This window comes from Leuresthes tenuis, unplaced genomic scaffold (assembly GCF_036924035.1).
Source record: "Leuresthes tenuis unplaced genomic scaffold, fLeuTen1.0.hap1 SCAF_11, whole genome shotgun sequence".
Classification (NCBI taxonomy): domain Eukaryota; kingdom Metazoa; phylum Chordata; class Actinopteri; order Atheriniformes; family Atherinopsidae; genus Leuresthes; species Leuresthes tenuis.
In genome coordinates, this window is record NW_027325365.1 from 17,773,595 (window position 1) to 17,796,581 (window position 22,987).

Below are 22,987 nucleotides of genomic sequence, written 5' to 3' on the forward strand. Positions count from 1 at the left end.
ACGGCTGACCCCAGGGAAATGCGAGATGACTGATGACTAGATGAAAGTAGCGAAATACTGTATAAAAGTCAAAATGCCCGCAGATATCGTGACCAAATTTAGACTTAGACATGCAGTGGCTCAAATTTTGCAAGGCAACGTAAAGAGAAAACTTGTGAAACTGGACAAAAATAAAAGTATGTTTTGTTGTCGGTTTGCTCCTCTGTTGGACCCTGATGTGGGACAAGTTCTGGTCGGTTAGTTTTACGCGTCCGTGGCCGGGAACCTGTTGTTTCACGGCCCCACCCCCCATAGTAACATAGTTCTGCTTAACTTTCAAACCATTTCAACTGCGGTCTCACACAAAGTTTTGGTGGTTGAATATGTCGACTTGTCTTGCATGTCTTCGTCGCTCCGCCGTGGAAGGTGAGGGCGCTCCTTTCAGCACACGGACGCTTTTTTTACAGACTGTCTGACCCCCTCATCAACAAGCCACTTCCTCTTTTGTCTAATTTCATGGCGATCGGGAGAGAGGGAACACCACCGACGCACGCACACTGTCTCAGCACTCCTAAAAGAGTTTATTCGGGGTAAATAATTGTCATTTTTTTGCACAATTCGTTCGTAGGCTTACAAAGTGCACCTGGCTGAATTCAACCACGAGGGAGAATTTAATTTCTCAGCAGAAATGACCATTTGTTCAGCTTCTGGGTCAGATATTTCACATTGTAGCGCCACTCGCTGATAACAAATCGGACGAAATGGGCTCCCCCTCCGCCTGCATCTCTCACACACTCAGCGGCACACTACTCAACGGCGCTGGCTAGCTAACGTTAGCAACGCCTCACATATGTAGTTACGGGAGTGAGTTGTTCCGACACGCTTAACAAGTTAACGTCAACAGCATGGCACAAAATGCGGTGTTTGCTCGAAGGTTGATAAAATCAAAGGTTTATTGAAGGAAAAACAGCCACTTGTAGTCTTAAAATGTTTGTGTTTGGGTTAGCAAGCCGCTATCGGTAGCAAGTTGCCGTGCTATGTGTTTGGTCAACTCGGGATCGCGATTCAGAAGTTAATGTTTGCTAAATTAGCTCAAAATGGAAATGCTGCGACGGACAGGGCAGTTGGTCATATATAAAAGCTTAAGAACGCGGTGTTTCCATTGGACTCCTCAAAATGCTTCCACCAGTTATTAAGAATATCCCAACGGCTCGATGTACTAGAAGCGGGCTAGCTAACACCATCGGCTAAATAGTTGGATAACGGTTACTTGGTTGCCTTATCATTTCTGTTCTTTTTTTCTAAAGCGATATGCTCAGTGTTATCCATTTGTTGTTCACAACTTATATCGCCGATTAAGTGTTTGATTCAGTTCGGGGGTAAATTGTGTTAAAACTCCAAGCCAAACTAATGCTAAGCAATGTGAAGCGAATTTTAGCAACACAAACTACTTTTTAACTTCCATTTTGTGTACTGCTGTTTGTAGTCGGGTTTCTTAATTTTCTTTTTTTTAAACTCTAGTACAATTTCTGTGAAAACTGTTGTTAAATTGTTAATGTGAAATAATTCATCTCATAAGTTCACCGTTTCAAAAATATACTTTGAGCATCAGTTACACAGTGAACTTTTTTTTTTTTAACCTCAGTGGTGAGGTACAAGTTTGTCTCTCTGAACTTTTCCCATGCAAACAAAGCAAAAGCTTTTGTATGATATATATTTCACGAGCCATCTGAAAATCATTATTTATTTGCACACAAATAGCACCAACCAAAAAAAGCACAACATTGTAACTGTAATGGAATAATGCAATTTGCTACTACCATTAATTCATGCTGTATGCGACCCTCAAAATTGACAGTTTTAGTAGTTTTGTTTTTCCTCCTTAATGAGCTGACTTCATTGATGTTTGGTGTATGACACGAGTACCTTTTTGCTTTGCAGTGTAATCTAAGTTGTCAACCCGACTGGCACGCCGGAAGATTCTTCTCCAGGTGAGTTCTTTGCAGGCCAGCAACTCCACTGTATGGAGGTGTACGGACATGCAGCGGCACAATGTTTAAAGAGAAATTGTAATTAAAACCGTATGTGTGGGTAGAGGAAAAACAAAACATTGCTGGGTAGTTAGAAAGGGGAGGGGAAATAAATGAAAGGGGTGCTTAGCAAGGGCATGTTGGTGATAAGAAATATGCATCGACACAAGATGCTGAGGAGATACAGATTTTATTTAGTGAGTGACGGACTCATAATTTTGAGCGTGACGAGCATTAAAGAGATCAGGAAAGTACAAGGATCGGGACATATATTGTCCATTTCAGAGAAATTAATTTGTGTTGTGATGGGAACCCACGGAGAACTAAGCCGATGTGCTGTTGAGGCTCAGAACTGCTTGCAGCGTCTACAAATCCAGAGTCCAACAAAGTCAGAGTCAGTGTTTTAGCACTGGAGTATTAAACATAAGATGGAATAAACCCTCGTGCCAACGGATCGTCCCGCTGGCTGTTAATCGTAACGTGCGCCGTGAACAAAGCGGCTGCAACACTTTACAGGCGTGTGATGTTGGAGGTAGAGGGGGAAGCTAAATTAAGAGAAACATGATAGATCGAAAAGAGAAGGCTTGCAGTGAGCCGTTCTGTCAACGTTGATCACTCAGGCTCGTACGTCGGGATCATTGCACTCAGGGAACAGCCATCAGTCTTGTGCCGTTTTGGCTCCTGCATCCCGTCACATCTCGAGGTGTATAATCCTCCCCCTGAAAGCCCCCACATACGTGTTTGTTGCTCCTTCACCTGCACAAAAAGCACCCGCGAAGGAACACTCGCTCGTTAGGTGAGGGGAATCGTTGGGCCCTGCACCCTGGAAGGCTGGAGTCTGTACCCTCTGCATTAACATGACTAACTCACAGTCAAGAAAATGAGCAACTACTTCCAAACCTCCCTGTCAACTTTAGCTTACAGAGCGCTAAAGCAGAGCCACTCCAACAGGCAACATGTATTTTGTTCCTGGATAAAACGGCAGGTAGATTAAACTTCAGGTCCGTTGCACCACCAATAGCCAGTTATTGTCTAATCGTTTCATCGTCAGAACTCTGAATCCCCCTGTTTATTTATTTTTTTCCTGTTACACACTCCTTGTTATCTTTTAGGAACAAGTGCGGCGCACATATATGTTCATTCATGCGTGCATAAACCATGGAACCACATACCAGCAGTAAGTCCACCACCCATCCCAGGAGGGGACCCTACACAATGGGCAGAGACAAAGGAACAAGAATGTACAAAATAGAATATGTAATATTAATATGCGCGATGTAAAGAAAAAAAATGTGATTTGAAATGGATAGATAAGATTTTTTTTAAAAAATACTTTGGGTCATTGACTAGATACACATGACTGTGGACTGCTGCGGTGCGTCGCTGCAACAGTCAGTAACTTCTGTCGTAGGTCCGCTCGTTTACATTTAGTGAACTCCACCCGAACAAGTAAGATTTGTGTCTGAACAAGCACGCCGGTTAGTTTGCCACCAATGTCTTCAAGGCAATCTGACTTGCCTGGACCTTGTAACATTTGTGTGTTACTTTACAAAGTCCGACCTTACTGGAGTCTAACCTGACAGGAGGCAGGTCAAACGCATTAGATGCAGTGAGGGCGGGGTCATTTTAACACGTGATTAACAACAGATCCCACTGTTAAACGGCACTTTTCAAACTCTCCTCACTCCTCAGTACTCTTTTGCTGCCATCTTCTTAGTTTTTTCTTCCACCGCCCGTGAGCCAAAAAAGGGCAGCAGTCGTATTTGCTACATTGCTCTTAATCCCATGTGTAGCTTCTCTTTTTCTGTGTGACTCACGGGGCAGATGACAAAGAGCCGGCAGTGGACGCACTGAACCCGCTCGAAGTCAAGGATAAAGTTTTTCTAAAGTCGACGGCTCTCGTTACCGTCGGCGCGGTTTAACCTTGAAAAAGTCTGAGGCCGACCAGAATCATTTTATGACACAGTCTGTTCAGCAAGCTCAAACATGCAGAGGTTTTGCAGCTGCATCCATCCTCTGCTGGACTGTTTTACACAATCGCACGGCACTTGCCGAGCTAATAAAGATTGCCGTGGCGGTATGATGCATCACTTGTGAGCGAGTGAGCTGTCCTCTTGCCTTTACTGACTGGATTCTCCATTTGTGTGTGCAGGTGATACTACGTGGTCATAATTGAAGCGGCCTTGCTAGCACTTGGATCTGTTCTTCCCTGTCCCAGGTTAAGGCTGCTCGGTCTATGGCTCTGATGGACAAACACAAACAGGTCAAGCGGCAGAGACTTGACCGCATCTGTGAGGGTAAGAGTACAGAGGGACCTCGTGCCATTTCAAAGGGTTAAGAGAAAACACGTACACTTTGACTTCTGCTTGAACGAGCCGCTTGAGATTGGAAAGAATGATCGTTCGCACCTGCTTGCGAAATGGTCTTTTTGATGTGTCTGCGTGCGATTAATTTTGGATCTGACCTTTCACTGCTGGTCTGGTTAAATTTCACGATAAAATTAGAAGAATGCTTTGTTGTGAAAGCTTTTACACAAAGTGCCCACAGTTTCCTGAGTGCTGTTGTACAGTTCGGCTCTTCTATTGATGCCGTTTATTTGTTAATCTCGTGCCCCTGGAACATTGTACACAGTGAAAATATTGGTTTGGCTTTAGATTAAGTCATTGATAGATTAAAAAAATTTTTTTTTTTGTTGTGTGCTGTTTTCTTCACCCGGTGGTTTTTCTTACTTCCTCTCTGTGGGTTTCGGTGTGATGGTTTAGAGTTTCTTTGGAAGAAACATGCTTTTTCTCAGACTGAAGATGGCAGTTAATGGGTGAACCCCGTGTTGCCGGGACAGTGAAGTGCACAATTCTGTAAGCGATAGCGTTTTGAGCTGTTACGGAGGGATGATGGTGATAAGACATAATGGTGCCCCAAAATGGAGGGAACGGTCTGGGAAAGTCTCTGGAGACCGGTGAAAGGTTGCGACCGAGGCTACAGGGAAATAGGCCAGCTGTCTCTTTAAAAAACGACAACAGCCCAAACCGCCCTCGGCCTCGGCTTCGACTATGCTAATGAGGTTAGTGCTGGTTGGCTAGCTCTCAATGGAGCCGCCTGTGATTGGAGGCTGGCCGTGGGGGAGGGGCTGGGCGTGGATGACAGCTGGGATCGAGTCAGCCAAGAGCAGGCTGGCAACGAGAGAGGGAGGAAAAAAAGAGCGATAGAGGGAGAGAGGGAGAGGAAGACAGGCTGACAGACTTCAAAATGCAAGGTTAGGCCCGGTGCTCATGTGTTTTTATGATTTCGGCTTGTGTTTTTGAAATTTGTGAACTGTATGTATGTATATGTGTGTGTGTGGGTGGGTGGGGGGGTCTACGGTTTGGGTGTGGCGCAGCTATGTGTGTGCAGTTTCCCCTTCATGTTTGTTCGCACTGGTGTTGTCGCAGCCGTTGAGAAGGAACTGAATAAGCGTGTGTGTCTAGCTGCGTCTGGGTGGAGTGCTGCTGCTTGCTGCATTATCATCGTCTGCTGCCCCTCCCCCCTCACCTCTTACTCTTAACTACAGCCAGAGGGAGAGAAGGAGAGGAGGGAAAGAAAGGCAGAGGGAGGGAAAATGAATGAATCGCTGAATGAATTGCATTGTGTGTCCGGCCACGCTCGCTATTCGTAGGCCTTGGGTATGCCAATGTCCTTTACTCAAATTACTCCCTGTTTAGGCCTACTTGGTTGTATGCTTCTTTTTTTTTTTTCTGTGGGGGTCTTTGTGATGAGCCACTTTAGGTTTTTCTGCATTGCAAATGTCTCTTTGTGTGTTCTGTGTTTTGCAGTTGGCATGGTAGCGTTATTGAGCCATCTGCAATTAATGTTGAGTTACACCACTTAATGGCGTGCATTCATTTGTGTATTCTGTATTAGTACCCAGTTGATTCTTGGTCTATGGATTTTCAATATATATATATATATATATATATATATATATATATATACATACATGTGTGTGTCTGTATGAATTATGCCTCCCACACCCCCGCCTTTCCATCCAAAAGAAAGGCTCAGACGAGAGGAAGTATCTACAAACTACAAATATTTGTTTTCCACCCTCAGCCGCTGCCTTCCTTTCCTCCTTAGCAGTTTCACCATTACGTCCTGCCTTCTGTCCAAGTGTATGTTCCAGCCAGACGCGCTCCCCCACCGTGAAACACACACCTGTCACATGGCAGCGAGTAGATAGTTTGTGCTTCTGTGTTTGTTCAGATAAAGCGTGAAACAGGGGAAGGTGTGTTTCTTGTCGCGCTTCGTTTTAGTCCTAGACGTGGCTTTTATTTGTTTTTGCAGCGTTTCTGTTTTTCGGCGCCATGATTAATGGTCAAGGTGCACGTGGGGCCGAATGTGATGTTTGCCCACCATGGTTCATAGTTGTATGTGTCTCAAGACGGGGGACGGGGGGGCAGCAGAAAAATGGGAAGGGGTGACTCTTCCCAACATGAGATTTAGGTCACAACTGAGACCCCCCATAAACACATGACAACACCCCCCCACCCCCTCGTGCCACCTCCTCTCAGAGACCTCGCAGTTTTCTTCACCCCTCCCCCACCCTCCCAGCCCCCTCGTATCTGTGTCTCCTCGGCTCATACAGTAGGCAGGTCAAGTTCACAGAATTAACATTTAACTAAAGGGGTCTGCTTCATTAACACCCCCCCTTCCCCCTCCCGCAGGGCAGAATTCTCAGATGGATTCATGACCGTGAATATTGGTTGCATGCGTTTCTAAACAGAGCTGGAGTTGAATGCTAAGTTGGCCAGGTTGCTGGATGCTGGCCATGCCCCATCACAGATATGGTTACACATTACTTTTGTAACCTTAAAGCACACTTGGACTCATGGGACTTGTAGTTCCCTGAAAGCGCTTCTAGATGTGTTGGAAAAAGAGAGTCATAGAAGTCCTGAGTTATTATTGTCTAAGGAGTGTGGCACTCAGCCATGTTAAGTTTAGCCATGTGTGCACTGCAGGGGGATTTTGTGTGAGGGCGTGACGACTTTCATCACGTCGGGTTGTCCAGACATGGCAAAAGCAGACTGTTGAGTCACTAACCTTCAGTTTAACTTCACGGGTGCAGAAACACAAGTGGTTTGGAAGCTGTGTCACGCCAGTAAAAATGAGATTTAAATGTCTGTTCGCAACTGTCTTGTTGTGTGTTGAACCTCCTCTTATCCGCAGCACATAAGTGACGTATGTCGTTTTCTTTGTGGCGGACTCAGGTATCCGACCCCCCATCCTAAACGGGCCAATGCATCCGCGGCCCCTGGTAGCCCTGCTGGACGGGCGCGACTGCACTGTGGAAATGCCCATCCTCAAAGACGTGGCCACGGTGGCTTTCTGCGATGCCCAGTCCACACAAGAGATTCACGAGAAGGTAGAGGAGAAACACACCGCCCACACACACACGCAGACACACACACACGCAGACATGCATGAAAATCTGAAGCCAAAACGCTGCTTTGCTCAATTCAGTGCGATGCAGTGTGAAAGAATTCAACACTTCCTTCTCGTGTCAGAAGTTTGCATTTCCTATTATGGTTCATAAGCTCATCAACTGTAGTAGAGACTATAAACGCTGCACGGCTCGGCAATTTAAATTCATCAAACTGTCCTGGAAGTGATGTGCAGTTTCATGTGATGTACCTCCAGATCAGTGCTGATCAAATTCTTTGTCTTTCGTAGGTGCTAAACGAAGCTGTGGCCGCTCTGCTTTACCACACCATTACTTTATCCAGAGATGACTTGGAAAAATTTAAAGGCCTACGAGTTATTGTCCGGATCGGCTCTGGCTTTGACAACGTCGACATTAAAGCAGCTGCCGAGCTCGGTGAGACTCTGAAAATGAGAAGATCTTGTCACACGCTCAGTCGACCGTTAGCTGTAACCACGAGCGGTTAACACTTTCTTCTTCTTTTCGACTCGTCGTGCAGGCATTGCTGTCTGTAACGTGCCAGCAGCCTCAGTGGAGGAGACGGCCGACACTTCGCTATGTCTGATTCTCAACCTCTACAGGCGAGTCACATGGATGCACCAAGCGCTGAGGGAGGGAACCCGTGCCTCCAGCGTGGAGCAGATCAGAGAGGTGGCCGGTGGCGCTGCTCGGATCCGAGGCGAAACGCTGGGCATCATCGGTCTTGGTGAGTGAAGAGCGTTGACAAGCGTGGTTGTTTGGGCCCGGTTCAGCAGGTTCTACCAGTTCCTGTGAACTATGATCATATTTATAGCTAGTAATTTAAATCGCATCAGTTTTACTGTCGGCTTATTTGTTTTCTCTAGCTTGTCAGCGGGGGGTGAAAACTATTATTTACGCTTAAACAAAAGGCTCACGTCCACCTCCTTTTGCCTTCCAGGGCGTGTCGGCCAAGCTGTGGCGCTGCGGGCCAAGGCCTTTGGGTTCGGTGTGATCTTCTATGACCCCTACCTGCCCGATGGCGTGGAGCGCTCTCTGGGCCTGCAGCGAATGGCCACCCTGCAGGACCTGCTCATCCACTCCGACTGCGTATCCCTGCACTGCAGCCTCAACGAGCACAACCACCACCTCATTAACGACTTCACCATCAAACAGGTGACTGGGCGCACTCTGAATGCGCATTACCCAAAGCTTGGATCAAATGTCCCTCCTCACGGGGAGATCACTTTCCAACCCTGCTATGTTTTAAAGTGTGTAGAATAGACGAGGGCCCAATTTGAGGTGAGATTTGATACGATTGCAGATATCGGTGAATCTAGAATCTAGTCTTGCATCAGTTGTTTAGGGTGTGATTACATTAAAATACAGCCCACTTTGACACGTGCTGCTTCTGAGAGCAATCAAATCCCATCCAGGAACTAAGTCATAGTGATCTTGTTGACATGTAGCTTCTTTTTTTTCGTGGCTGTTTTGTGTGCTCGCCTCAGAAATAAAGGAAAGTCGGGAATCTTTAGCAAGCATCAGACTATTCAGTTGCTGCAAAATCCAATCAGCCTTATCCTTGTTTCCACATGTCCTCTTATTCGCTAAATTAAGAGATGTGAGGTCCAGTATCTATAAGTCTGAACCTGAGCTGGAACAAACATTTATTGAAGACTTAAAGAGCAGAAGTGGTTTCCTGTGCCAGGTCGCGTTAGTCTGTACCGTCTCGATTTGCTGCAGATACAAAGTCTCAGCTTCCTCTTGCTAAAGGTCTGCTCCACTTTGATTAATCACATTAACACAGATGCGTCAAGGGGCCTTCCTGGTGAACACATCGAGAGGGGGTCTCGTTGATGAGAAAGCATTGGCTCAGGCCCTAAAGGAGGGCCGGATACGAGGGGCCGCCCTGGACGTCCATGAGACGGAACCCTTCAGGTAACCATAATAGATACTGTATCCACACAATGCACCACCTCATTTCTCTGCTTTATAACAAGCATACCCCTTCTCAATAGTTTTTCAACAGGCCCCCTGAAGGATGCTCCCAATCTGATCTGTACCCCACATACATCTTGGTACAGCGAGCAGGCCTCAGTGGAGGCTCGGGAGGAGGCAGCTAGAGAAGTGCGCCGGGCCATTACTGGTAAGAAGCACGCATTCTTCATCGTACATTATGCACCTCAGCGCGAAAATCGGATGAGACGGGCCAGTTTTGGTGACTGGATGATTGTGTCGTTCTATAAGCGCCTCGTTGCTCGGACAACCGAAAGAATAAAATTAGAGATGCACCAATCCCGATTTTTTTTCTGGTCATTTAAACTCTTTAGATTTGTATTATTTTAAGGGGAAAAAAACCTAATGAATCCCTTCCATTAAAATAAAAAAGCAGTCTGATATTTCTGTAGATCCGACTATCAGATCATTACCAATCACTGATCAATAACGATGTTAAGCTGGAATAAAGGGATCATTTGACAAGCCAGAGTCACTTCCAACAAGCTGCACACATGGCGTCAGATTAACTTTAACTGACTCCGATTGAAACGTCTGCGAATGTTTAGGTGTAACAAATTCTCTCGTTGCCTTCACAAGTGCTTCGTGTTTAAAGTTTGCGGTGGAGTCATCAAACTGGCTATCCCCGCCAAACGTTGGGCCACAGCGATGGCGGGACGTGAAACGCGCAGCGCTCCTCTCATATCTTTACCGTGGAAACTGTGAGACCATTTCACGTTGGAGGGAGATCTCCGTCTGCTCTTTCCACATCTTACTGTCATTTTAAACCCGGGACTTTTGGGTAAATGCTTGTTTGTTTGAAGAATAAACCGATGCCTCAAAGTGAGAGGCAGAGGAGTGGACTACATGCTGCTTATGGGACTGGCTCGGGTTGATGAGGAGCCACGCAGTTTGGATTGTTCCCATCTGTGTGAGAAAGACTGACGTTGACTCTCCAGTCTCTCGCTCCCGAAACACACAGATTCACGTTTTTAAAGAACCCAAACTTCTGGGCATGTTTTGAAGCAGCCAGTGTAGAATACTGTCGAGATGTGTCCAGAAAAATGGTCATAAAATGGGATATTTTGAAGCCCTTCGAGCAATAGAAACGATGGTGAGTTAGTTTTCTGCTGGCGACCGTAGCAGCTCTGTGCTGCGAGGGCAGGGGCTGTGCGCGGGGTCTGCAGCAGAGCTGCGTAGGAAGCTGTGTGTCGGCGAAGGCTGCAAAGACAGCAAAATTGGTTTGGATGCTATTGCAAAGGAATATCTAAGTGGATACGAAATTTTAGTACTGATTAGTATCTGACTATTGATTTCGACAACCCCAGTCCTGAATAACGTTTTCTCCAAACTGCACCGGGATCTGACTCGTGTAGACTCACTGCAATCACTGACACAATCATCTGCTGGGAAGTATCTGCGGCTGTCACTGTGAGTGGATTGTTACTGACGCAAAAATGCGTTTGAATGAAATGAATGAAATCTTGGCTGATCAGTCGGTGCATTTCTAATTAGTATTAAGTTCAGTTGATCTGTTAAATCAGATGAGTCTTTAAAATGTTTGATATTAGACAAGTCTGACAGCTTTTGGTTCACATTTTGAGGGCAACATTCTCCTGAATGCTCTTTTCCCGCATCTTTTCTCCTCTATAAGTTGTGAAAGCTTTAGTGTTTTGATGCGCAGGAATAGCGGGGTTCAGTCATGTGATTATGATGACGTGCGAGTTGTGATGGAGGGCAGGAACTAAAAATGGAGAATCCCTCTATGGAGGAAATCGTTGCAGAGAGTCCGTATTGTACGGACTTAGAGCCAGTTTCGAGACAAAGATGCAAACAGTTAATCAACAAATATGTTGGAGGTGACCCATATCTCATGAAGATGAGTGACTTTTTGACAGAAGCTAAAGATTTGCAGACAATCGAGGCTGTTGACATCACAAACTATCTGGTCCTTCAGACATCCTTCTACACCAAACAGCAGATGAAAGCATATAAACGTCAGGAGGCATATAATTTTCTTTCGTCAGCGGGTGGGTGTTTGTTCTTATTGTTTTATGTGTTAAGATGCTAGCTCGTAGCGGCTAATGCTAGCTCGTAGCGGCTATAATGTCAACAAACATGCAACACACCTTAGCGACAACATCAGCCTGACAGTGAAACACCCTCGTCTGTATGCTTCAGATCCGAGCTCAAACCCGGGCTCTCAGCTGTCTGTTGGAGATCCAACATAGCCTCTGCACATTCCGACCGTCTTTGTTGGTTTTCCTTGAGCTTCATTCTCTGCTCTCGTTGAAGAGATGACTCTGATTTGGGCATAGTTTTTTGGTAACTGAGGTTGGCAGTCGGAGCCCTGTCTACCGACTCAACGTCACTCAAAGCTAGGGCAGCTTTATTGGCAGTCCCAATAAAGTTCATATTAGACTACGAGTAACTTCATGATCATTACTGAGTAAATGAGCATTTTACGACACAACTAATGCTATTTTAACACAGCCACGAAAACCAAGTTAGCTCGCTAATGTACCTCAGACGAAGTGGTAGCTTCAGACACGGGCATTAGCAGTCTCTGCTCCTCCTGACTGCAGACGTACGTTTTCCTTTCCTTGGTTGGAACAATTAGAGCAATCGTAAACCACACAAAACCTTGGCCTTTTTTCGGACTGCAGGTCCTCAGTTCACTTCCTGGCCTCCATCTGAATTTCCCGCTCTCGCGATGCAGCAATGTGACGTCACGTGAAAGCAACCCATTGGTCGCCTCCAACATGAATTGAGAGCACTAATAAGGCTGCTAGAAATGAGCTGTGGCAAACGACACCCACTTAATACAGTTGTAATAACACATTTCCTGCATCCACATTGTAAATGCTTTGGTTTATTATTTTGGGTTGACTTAAAAGAAGAAAAAAAACACGTTTGCCCTTGAAGGATTGTTTAATTATGAGTAAGTAAGGATCTGTTCTCTTTGTTTTAGGTCGTATCCCTGACAGTCTGAAGAACTGTGTTAATAAAGAGTATCTGATGGCTGCCTCTCAATGGTCCAGCATTGAGGCAGCCACTGTTCATCCAGAACTTAATGGAGCCGCCTACAGGTGAGAGAAGTGGACGGAAAAGGATGAGAGCCGACTGAGATAACACATGAGGCTTTGTTGTGAGGCTGAAAAGGGATCTTCTTCAGACGGCTCTTACATGATCCCCCTGCTTGTGTTTCAGATTTCCTCCCGGTCTGATCAATGTTGCAGCAGCAGGGGGCCTCCCAGGAACCGGCGCAGGTGTTGAAAGCCTGGTTTCAGGAACCCTGGCGCATGGCATCGCCCCCGTCTCCCACCCCCCTCACGCCCCATCCCCGGGGCAGCCCACTAAAGCTGAAGCCGACAGAGACATCCCCTCCGACCAATAGCCCCGCCCCCTTGCCGCCACCAGCACATTCCGTCATCTCTGGAAACCAAACCACACCTCCCAGGATCAGACACAACCCGACCCTCCAGTGCACCGGCAGCCCCACTTTGACCTGACGTGGATCTGCAGTTTCTGATCTCACACAACCAGCCCAGGAGTGACCTACCCACCGCTAGCACCATCCCACCCACGTCCCTCCATCCTCATCTCCCCCACCATCCCCTCCTCCCTTCTCTCCCGCACTACGTCAGCAATAACTGTGTTCTCAAGGATTCAAAGATTGGATTGGTTTAGTTCCTTAGTTGGCTGTTGTTTTAATGGAAAATTGATATTTTGTGGTTCTAGGTGTTCATGTTTGTTTTTGTTTTTTTTTTTGTTTTTGTTTTTTAAAAAACGAGAAAAAAAACTAGCTTTTCTGACACGAGGCTTTAGTCTGCTGCCTCCTGCGGTCCTCAGCTGGCTTTGTTCACGAGAGGTCCAGAGACGGAAAGGTTGAAGCCCCACTTTGTACATTAATGGCTCATGTTACTGCTCTCCTCTTCTTCGGTTTTTCTCCTTTTTTTTTTTTTCTTTTTATCTCCCTCTCCGCTCTCTTCATGATTGGGGAAAACTGTGTACTGAAGTAAACCTGACAGGATCTTGTCCATCCCTCCTAACATCTAACAGCCCCTCAGCCTGCACCCCCCCCACCCCTCTCTCCCTGACGCTGTTGTCAGCTTGCTCAACAGAGAGATCAGTGTGAAACTCTCTAACTGTGAAAGCATAGTATCTGCTCAGCACTCGCTTGAGCAGGTAAAGCTTTTCCAGAGTGATACCCAACTTTTAATGCTGCATTATTTTATTTTTTTTCTTCCTCCAGTTTTACGACTTTTGTCTCTATATTTACATATGCTCAAAGCCCCCTCCCCAGTTTCTTTAGTTTTGTGATAATGTCTGAGAGCATTATGTCAGAGACCACATTGGTATGAGTCTCCATCTGCTGCCAGCACCCAGAGAGCTGGTCTTGTATTTCTGACGTCCCGAAGTGCAGCAGCACGCCAGCAGAGGGCGCCGTCTGCCTGGCTGCTCGGAGCCGACAGTGATGCCTCATTTCAGGCAGGCAGGTTAGCTTCAGTGAATAGGAACGTGATCACTCACTGCCGCCATTCAAAACACGAGGGGGGGGAGTGACCCAGGGATCGACCACCGCCTTATTGTCTAAGATCTCACCACCGCCCTGCACCCACCCTCCCTCCCTCCACTCCCCTCCATCTCTCATGGCCCACCCCTCACATGTGTTCATGAACCAGTATACATCCACCAATTCCTTCAAGTGTGAGGGGACAGTATGTGTTAGATTCCCTGTAGGAGCAAGGGGACAGTGTTTTTGCATGCTGGCTCATTAAAGACAGTGGTGTGTGTGTGCGTGTGTGTGTGTGTGTGCGTGCTCCCCTCACTTTGTTGTGATAACGAGCTGTCGTCGTTCCAAAGGAATCATCCCTAGGAGTAAAAAAAAAAAAAAACGCTGTTGCCCTGGCGTCAAAGGAGCAGCTTTCTAGTACCTCAGTAACAGATATTGAATGTACCGTGCATACCCTTTTAATTTTTGTACAGATTTTCTAAATAGTCTATACTATCCTTTCCTGGAAGGGTTGGGAAATTGTAGCAGCAATGATACAATTAACAAGAAGAATGCCCCCATGAAACGATTCGAGCAAATCTTTGTCGGTCCAGTAAGGTCACTGAATACTCAGGCTGCAAAACCAGTGTGTATCTCTTTGCCTTCGCTCCTTAATTTCCTCATGGTGAGAAAATTCAGCACAATTTCCCCAGTTTAGACGTTAGACCGTGAAAAATGTTTCATCCTGAATCTTACTGGCTGATGTAAAGTGGGGGGAAAAGAAGAAAAGAAACAGAAACAAAAGTGGTGGTCTGCTAGTTATTCTTTACTCGAGCATTAGTGGTAGAAGATGCTGTTTTTAATTTTATATCCATTTATTGTCGAGCTGCTCTATCTATAGTGCATGTGAGGTAATTTTTAAGCGGGATGGGGTGGCGTACGGTGCCCCACCCTCTCTACCCAACCCCGTCAGCCCCAGCCAAGTGTTCTCAGCCCGGTTTGCCATGTTTGTCGTCGTCAGTTTCCAGTGATGTACAGTTTTTTCCTCCCTCAGAGTCTATGAGAGACGTGGAGCATGTCTGTGTCCTGAAATGGTAGGCTCCTCTGTCATGTGATGAGTATATATTTTTTAAAAAGAATAACCCCCCCCCCTCCGCTCCCACCATAGTTTGGATTATGAGCTTAATGGTAATCTTAAATTTTTCTTTTGCCGTTGATGATGATTTCTACTTTTCAGTTCAGCAGGTGCACTGTTATGAAAACCATTTTGTTTTATCGTAGGACTTAATTTCGATTGAACATGTCGCCGGTGTTCTACATGTTGTACTGAAACATTTCAGAGAAAACGAGATTCCCCGCCTCCTTTCTTCCTCCCCTTTTTTTTTTCTTTTTTCCCTTCTTTCCTTCTCCCACTTGTCCTGTCCAGCTTGTATCCTGTGGGCCTTACTACTTCTCTCTCTGTTACAGTAGCTGTTATAGTCGCCATGGAACCACTCACTGCCTTAATACAGTTGACCACAGCAGGTGAAATTGGGAGACACAGGGAGATGCCACATTTAAGGCTCCTCTGCGAGAATCAGACAAAGTAAAGAAAAGCCCCTGGCACCCTGACAGGCCTGAGTCCTCTGCACCTTGCGTTTCCTTTTCAGTGACGAACCACATTTAGCCTTGTATGAACACCTGTCGTTCATCCTGGTGTTGCATTAATTGAGTGTGAATTCTTACCGTGCTTTAACGTGTTATTTCCTTTGTCTAGTTTTTAACAGTTCAGTCAGAAACGTGCACGCGACAGACGAGCACATTGTGTTGAGATCTCGGCGCAGCTGCAGTCTTTGGTTTCTTTCTCGGGTGTGAGACCGCCCCGCCGCCATCACTACTCTGGGGTTCTTAAAGCGTCTTCCACGGCGCTGCCCCGAGCCCCGTTGTGGCCTGTCAGGGGGTAGGGGGGGGGTTTAGGGGCGGGGCGGTGACGCAGCGGACGCCGGCGTGGTCTGTTGACACAAAAAAAGCAGAAAATTGTGGTGAGAGTTGGTCACTTTCTCTCTCTCTCAGGGTTCAAATGCACACATATCCTCCAGCAGTCGCCCTCTGTCTCGTGTCCCTCACCACAGGTTTTTCTCCCTCAGAATGTCGAACCGCCTCCTGTTTTTTTTTTGTTTTCTTTTCTTTTTTTTGGTTGTTTTTTTTTTTTCTAGAAACTCCTCCGTTGTGCACACGTCTGAAGTGTTTTCTTCTTTCTTTTGGCACTGACATCTAACCATCTAACAAGGAATGAATGAATGAATGTTTGAGAGTGACTGCGTGTGATGTTGAAATTGGGAAATGTATTTTTACAACATGTGAACAGTTTTTGTTTTGGTTTGTTTGTTTTTTTTTCACACTCATTGTGAGTTTTTTTTTTTTCTCCTTTCACCAGACTGCAAAAACAAACAAAAAAAAAACACCTGAAAAAAAAATCTCCTGTAACTAGGCTCTTAAGCTTTATTTTTGTTTTGTTTACTTTTTTATTAGAAACAATCATGTTTGTGATGGTAACTTCCAATGGTAAACTCCACACCGTATTTTAATAAAATCTTAAAAATTAAACGCACGCTTCCTCCTTTTGAGCTTCCAACATGCTGCCCCTGAACGTCCAAACCATCCTTTGGTCTTTTTTTTGTTTGTTTTTTTTAAAAAAAAAGAGTTTCTGTACTTGATTATTGCTTTTTAATACGACTGAGATATTGCCAGTTGTTAGTATGTGGTCGGCTTAAAGACTCGGAGCTGTGTTTAGAAAACTTCTGCCATAAACAAAATAGTTTCCTGCAGCTCAGCTGCTCTTTATGTGGAGCTGTGCAGTGCCAGGACGGCTGTGTGGACCCACAGGGCAAAGCAGGGTGGGGGATTATAGGCTCCAAAATTGCTTCCACATGCACATAACCAGAAGCCTTCTCTTAAAACGAGATGGATTGTTGTTATTGACTTTGTAATGTGCGTCCTGTGAATATTTTTGCTTTTTCAGACCTCTAAGTGAAGCATCTTAAGGATTACGTTCGCAGAAGTTAAAAGCAACCAACTCCTTTAGAATTACAAATTCAGTGGAGCACAACCGAGATATTTCTTCTTCTTCTTTTTTTTTCCCAACCTTGCTGCTGCAAAACGGTGCAAAAACCTTGAGCCACTCCTCAATTTTCAAAGAATCCTGTTTCCAAGGAGCCACGCTGTCTTGTGATCGTTTAAAGTGGTCTTAAGTAATAGTTCCCTGAGCTTTTTGAAGTTCTTTCATAGTTTTTCTGTGTAGAGGGGCTGCTTATTCGCTCTTTTTTTTTTTTTTTTTTTTTAGAGGAAGTTGTTTCTTTGTTTGCTTACACTGACCTATAAATCAGTGAAGCATAAAAAAAAAAAAGGGCCCCTAACTCAAGCGATGAACCAGTGCAGTGTCCACACATAACAGACTCCTCGGCAGAGAACCAAGTTCGAATTTGTATTTTTATCCATTTTGTTAGTAGCAGCCTCTCTAAGATATGTCATTTGTCCCCATTTCTTGAGTCACGTCTATCAAAAATGCCACAAATAACAGTTTGATAGAAATTAAGTAGTATTTTTTAAACCAAAAAGGTGATTCCCAAAGAGATGCAGCCTCGAAATGATCTGCGGAACGGTGTCTGAAAGTGGCATCCTAAAGAAAAACAGCAAAGATCCAACGCAAGACCCGAGAGCTGCATCTGATCGGCCAATCCACCGACTGTTCAGAGAAGCCTGATCAGAAATGGGCTCCACTGGAAGGTGTCTGTTCTTAAGAAAGGAAAAGGCTGAGCTATACGAGACTGAGGCAGAATATCTGTGGCAGCAGGTTGCACAACACAAAAGACGGCCTAAAGACCTGAGCAGAAAGCTTCTCTAAGAGGGTTCAGGCTGTGGTGAAGAATAAAGATGCTCAGACCATATACCGACTGTCAAGCTCGTTAAAACTGTGCAATCTCTGCTTTTGCCATAGATGTTTGCACATTTCAGTTAGTCGCTGCTTTGTATTTGATGTTTTTCTGGGACCGTATGAAGAAATTAGGGGTAGCTCCAAACTTGTGCAGGCTGGAGCCACGAGCCTCAACTTTCAGCATTGACTCCGGTGCCAGCACTCGCAAAACCAAGACTTATTAAACAGGAACACCCTGTTAACATAGTTCTCCATAGTTATCGTCAGGGCATATATACATATGTTTTCATGTCATTTTATTCTCACCTTGAGGCTCAGAGTGACTTGGGGAGGTCCACACGTTCAGTTCAGAAGTGTTGGCGCAGTACATTCTGATTACTTCCACTCACTGCACAAAGAAAATGGGGAAAACGACAACAACAAAAAAAAAAAAAAAAAGAACTCCCTCACAGTTTTTCCCACGCATCATTAAGCCGCAGCCAAGAATTATTGCTCTTGTTGCTGTTTTCCCACCAATGCTACCAGGGGTGCTCCATGCAGAAGACCTGCTTTATGGTTTCAGATTGATTTAGTCCTCCTAAATGCAGACGTAGCCTTTGGCTTTGGTTTCTCTTTATCAGGGAAAGCAAATGCTGTGAACAGTTTAGGTTGTCTTTATTGCCTTGAATCATCCTTATAAGACCACACAAGCTCACAGTTTGCATTAAAATCCTCAGGAGCTCACACCACGCTGACGTATAGAGGGTTTAATGGTTGCTAAATTCACTTTTTGTGTGAAGACAAAGTAAAGCTGACAGTAGTTTCCTTGTATCAACAAATCAAGTAGGCTAAACACTAGATGTTGTTTTCTTAGAAGATCCTCCTGTGATTCTCCTGTTGAGGTACTTCGGTGTGGCGGACTGATTAAGCCTTATGTTATGGACAGATTGCACAATCGTGTGTGGAAGCCCAGGATGCGAGATGCATTTAACTGAACCAGATTCACACACACTTCAAACACACTTTGTCCCAGTGCTTCTCCCTAATTCCCGGCTGACTTTTCGTAACCCCTGTCAGCCTCCATGCCGTGCGGCCAGATTTCTTTATTTGTTTGTTTAGTTCAAGAGGAGGAAAAGCAGGGCCTCACTGCTGTCAAACCAGTAAAAATGGGAGCACCGGTTCCCATACTGCTCCTGACTCAGTAAATTCAGTTAACTGCTGTGTAAAATGGGGACTTCTGTGGGTTTTAGTTGAAGGGGGGGGGGTTTAGTTTTTGTTTTCATTTTAGTTATCAGTCACGTGGAAATGCATCTCTATGGCACATTTCTAACAAACCTCAGTTGGCTGCACAGTTAGTGATACCGATGTTTTAGTTTAGGTGTATTATTTAGATATTCTAAGCTTTAGTTACATTTTTAGGCTCTGAATAGGTGCTAAAACGCAAACACAATAAATCATAACTCAAATTCACGAAGACGTCATTTCCTCCACAAAACTCAAGAAATTTCCAGTATGTCTTTGTCGTATTTTGAGGACAGTTTGGAGTAAGTGTTTTTCCACGACTAGTTTGAATTTTTAGACCCAAAAAAACCCCCTCAGAGACGAGAACATCAACAAAAAAAAAAGGATAGTTTTGACTTTTGATGGGAGCAGTTTGACGGGTCAGGATGTGTGTGGTAGTACGTGGCATGCTTGCGCATACTTGTCCATGTGATGAATTAGTCTCTCGACAGATGGTCTATCCCACTTGGAGGGATTGTAATACCAACCCGAAAGCAGTGGGATAAATATTTGTCTTGGTTTGTCTTTGGAATGATTGAATATCATTCCAGCCACTGAACGACTCAGATGCTGCATCCGTGACAGCTTGCACCAGCTTGGTTTTCCATCGTAAAAGGCATTATTAGTTTGATCTGCTGTCATCGTATTGTTTTTCCAGGTAAATTCGGGTGATTTAACAGTTTTGTTTTAATTGGGTGTAAACAAACCCAATGAAAAGACCAACAATGCACTGATTGAATGTTTAGTACGGCGTGTGTGGTCTCGTAAAGCTTATTTCTCTTTGACAGAGAGCGTGTTTGCATACACAGCTGTAGCCAGGAATTAAGATTTAAATGGACTCTGATCATTTTCATGCTATTGTGTTTTCAGAGAGCACAGCTTATTTACATGTGTGACTACACCATCATCACAGAATCACAAGTTTGGAATCATGTGCACGGCTGGGCCTGATTTCTCACCGTCTCTGATGCTGTGGATAAGGTGACAAAAGATTCCAGTTTCTGTTGGACTACAGGCGGCATTTCCAGGTTTCTAAAAGCTGAATGAGATGTTTGTAATCCAGTAATAACCTGGCACACCAGTTAACGCTCCAATAGACTATATCAACACCCACCATGTCAGTGGATGATGGCGTGATATTTATCACGATTAACATGTTTGTTTTAACTCAATCCCACATAATAACCACTGATTGGCCGCTAATTTGTTGCTCGTGTTGGTCACGTGAGAAAGAGAAGTACATTCTCTTTCAAATCTAAGGTTTTATGCATCAGGACACAATACAAAAACATATGACATATTACGTCGTCTCATTGTTCGTTGAAAAGAAAGTAAGCCAAAAACAAAGTACAACCTGGCCGCTTTCATAGGAATTAAAAGCGCAATTAGCAGCCAGGTTTGCTAATCAATTGCTCACCAAAGTGTGCTCTAAATATGAAAGTTCTTGATAGGTCAGTTAGAGACAGAGTGAATAAGCATGACTTAGTTTGGAAGGGTTGTAGAAGAAAGCCTCTTCTAAAAGGAACATGGCGGCACAGCTCCGGTTTGTAAAGTTACAAGCAGAGCAAACCACAAGACTTCTGCAACAATGTGCTTTGGACAGACGAGATCAAGGTGGAGATGTTTTGGTCATAATTCACAGCAGCATCTTTGGAGAAAACCAAACACAGCACCTCGTACCAACTGGGAGGGGTGATTATTTATTATGTTATTACTATATGTTTCAGCTTGGCTAAAACAGAGCAGAAAATCTGCAACAGAAAAGAATCAAGGTGCTGGAATGACCGCAGCGTGATTGTACTGCTGCGACCGAACCTTACAGAGCTGTGCAGAAACAGATGACTGCAAACCTCAGTAAGTGAAACAAGGTTTTTAAGAAGAGTGAGATGAAATGCCTCCACAGCCATGTCAGTCACTAACATCACACAGAACACGATTCATTCAAGTTATTGCTGCTGAAGGTGGTTTGTACAAGCTGCTGAATTATACTGTAGGTTCCACTTAGTTTTTCACATCTACGTTCTGATTTGGTATTTTAGGTAAACAACGACGTGGTGTGTAATGGCATGTACTGCTCATCTGAGGTTGAACTGATTTAATTTTAAGACCTTATAAGGAGCAGATGATTTATTTTCATGTCCTGGTCATAAAACTTTAGTACTGAAAGATGGTGGACTTTCTTCTTCACTCAGCTATGCGATATTTCGGACCCAGAATGAAACATTTACATGTAAAAGGTGAAAAAAAGAAAAAAAAGACTTTCAATGAATGCTACACACAGGGTAGAGAAGGTCTGAGGTGTTGAGAGACGCTCAAAATGCTTTTCCTTCCTGCCGTTTGTCTGTAGAGAGGTCCTGCAGCTCTGCAGCGAGTGTGGCTCCTGCACAACCCTCTGCGTTTAGCTCATGGTTTCTCTCCTCTTATTTCACTCACTTGGCTTGAGGAAACAATGACGTGAGCATGTGATTGACGGGAAGAAACCGTTCATTTATCTTTGAGTTTTGCGTCAGTCGGGCAGATCTACTGCTGTATCTGGTGTCTCACTGCTAACCTCTGGTGTATCCACTGAAGGGCAGTTTAACTGTGTTACAGTAATTAAAGTGGTCGTCAGTTCCCGTTTGCAGACACATCTGCGGCTCCTAATGTCCACCGGCATACCTGCCATGATGACTTTAGGTGACTTTTATATAAAGTGCGCACTTCGACATGCGCACATCCGTGTGGCTGATGAAGTGTCTGTGACGTGTCTTATTAACAGGAGTCAGTCTGACCGCTGAACTGAGTCATTAATCAGCAGCGCAAGAAGGGGCAGGTGGGCTTTACCAGAACCTACCTCAGCAGGATAGATTGATAGATAGGAAGGAAGGAAGAGATTAGAGGACTTGAAGGAGGAAACAGATGCAGAGAAGCTGTAATTGTTTACTTGACTGAGTCTTTGACTGCGGGACACAAAATCCAAATTGTTACCTGATTCACATCTAACTCTCTTCTCTTCTTCCTCTTTCTACTCATATTCATCGCTCACTATTCCCGGAAAGTTTACAGGCGAGCCATACAGCGACATTGGCCAACTCTGCGTAAAGATCTGAAGTCATCGGTCGAGCTGACGAAGTGCAGATCAAAGGACTAACGGTGCCTCACTTGATCACAGTCCTGACCTGTGTGTGTGTGTGTGAAGTAGATGAATTTACAACCCATAGGCTGCTTCTTTATTTTGTCATAGCTGCGAATCCTAATCAGGGACGTCACATAGAGCTTTAACATGCTCCCTCCCTCACACATGTACAAACAGCCTTATTTAGTCTCAGTCTTGACTAGTTCATGAGTGAGTGGCTGCCGGTAACGCAAACCTCTTTGGTCGTCCATGTGTGTACCAGCTGTGGGAACTGGTGACCACACGTCCCTTTCTGTAACACACAAGCTCATTTACACAACCTGACCCATGGATATGGGGTTCCTCAACTGAGATCACAGCTGGATCTGCCACAAGACGGAACCTCTTAAAAAGAGAGGAAAAAGACGGCCACTATTTAAAACCCCTTTGATTCTCTACAATGTCCAATCAAAAGTAAATTAGCGACGGAAATAAAAGTCTGTCCAGACTCCTCTCGCCTGCCAAGCAGGTTGCATGGCCATATATAAAGCGCTTCCTCTAATTTCTCTTCCATTCAGCTTCCATTTTTCTGCAGTGCTACACCTTTAAAGTCTGACAGCATGCACTCAAAAACAGAAACAAGAGAATACACAATGCTGAGTGGGATTTGTTAAAAGGGGCCAATGTGGTGTTGATTACCTCGTCAGCAATGAGGCTGCTGAAAGAGAGAGAAAGATACAGAGGGAGTGAAGGGAGAGGAGCGAGGGCCGTTAACTGCCTTTCCATACAAGGAGAGGAAGGGGGACAACGG

The 22,987-nt window shown here is 44.9% G+C and overlaps 1 protein-coding gene across 2 annotated transcripts; it reads left to right on the plus strand.

Annotated features, from left to right (window-relative positions):
* The first annotated feature begins 383 nt into the window (after nt 1-383).
* ctbp1 (C-terminal binding protein 1) lies at nt 384-14,698 on the plus strand. 2 transcript variants are annotated; one of them, XM_072395863.1, is made up of 11 exons: nt 384-569; nt 1,921-1,970; nt 4,162-4,306; nt 7,250-7,404; nt 7,713-7,857; nt 7,961-8,167; nt 8,381-8,595; nt 9,227-9,357; nt 9,438-9,565; nt 12,386-12,503; nt 12,625-14,698. In XM_072395863.1, the coding sequence occupies exons 3-11, from the start codon at nt 4,246-4,248 to the stop codon at nt 12,809-12,811; spliced, it is 1,347 nt and encodes a 448-aa protein (XP_072251964.1). In that variant the 5' UTR covers nt 384-569; nt 1,921-1,970; nt 4,162-4,245; the 3' UTR covers nt 12,812-14,698. The 2 variants fall into 2 exon arrangements, with proteins under 2 accessions (XP_072251964.1, XP_072251965.1); XM_072395864.1 differs by lacking the exons at nt 384-569; nt 1,921-1,970; nt 4,162-4,306 and adding an exon at nt 5,094-5,262.
* Nucleotides 14,699-22,987: the final 8,289 nt, after the last annotated feature.

Bases quoted from the DNA above. Each gene is read 5' to 3' on its own strand.
- ctbp1 (XM_072395863.1), top strand. From the start codon at position 4,246: ATGGCTCTGATGGACAAACACAAACAGGTCAAGCGGCAGAGACTTGAC. The intron at 8,168-8,380 runs GTGAGTGAAGAG...TTTGCCTTCCAG, and splicing joins GCTGGGCATCATCGGTCTTG to GGCGTGTCGGCCAAGCTGTG. The intron at 9,358-9,437 runs GTAACCATAATA...CCTTCTCAATAG, and splicing joins CATGAGACGGAACCCTTCAG to TTTTTCAACAGGCCCCCTGA.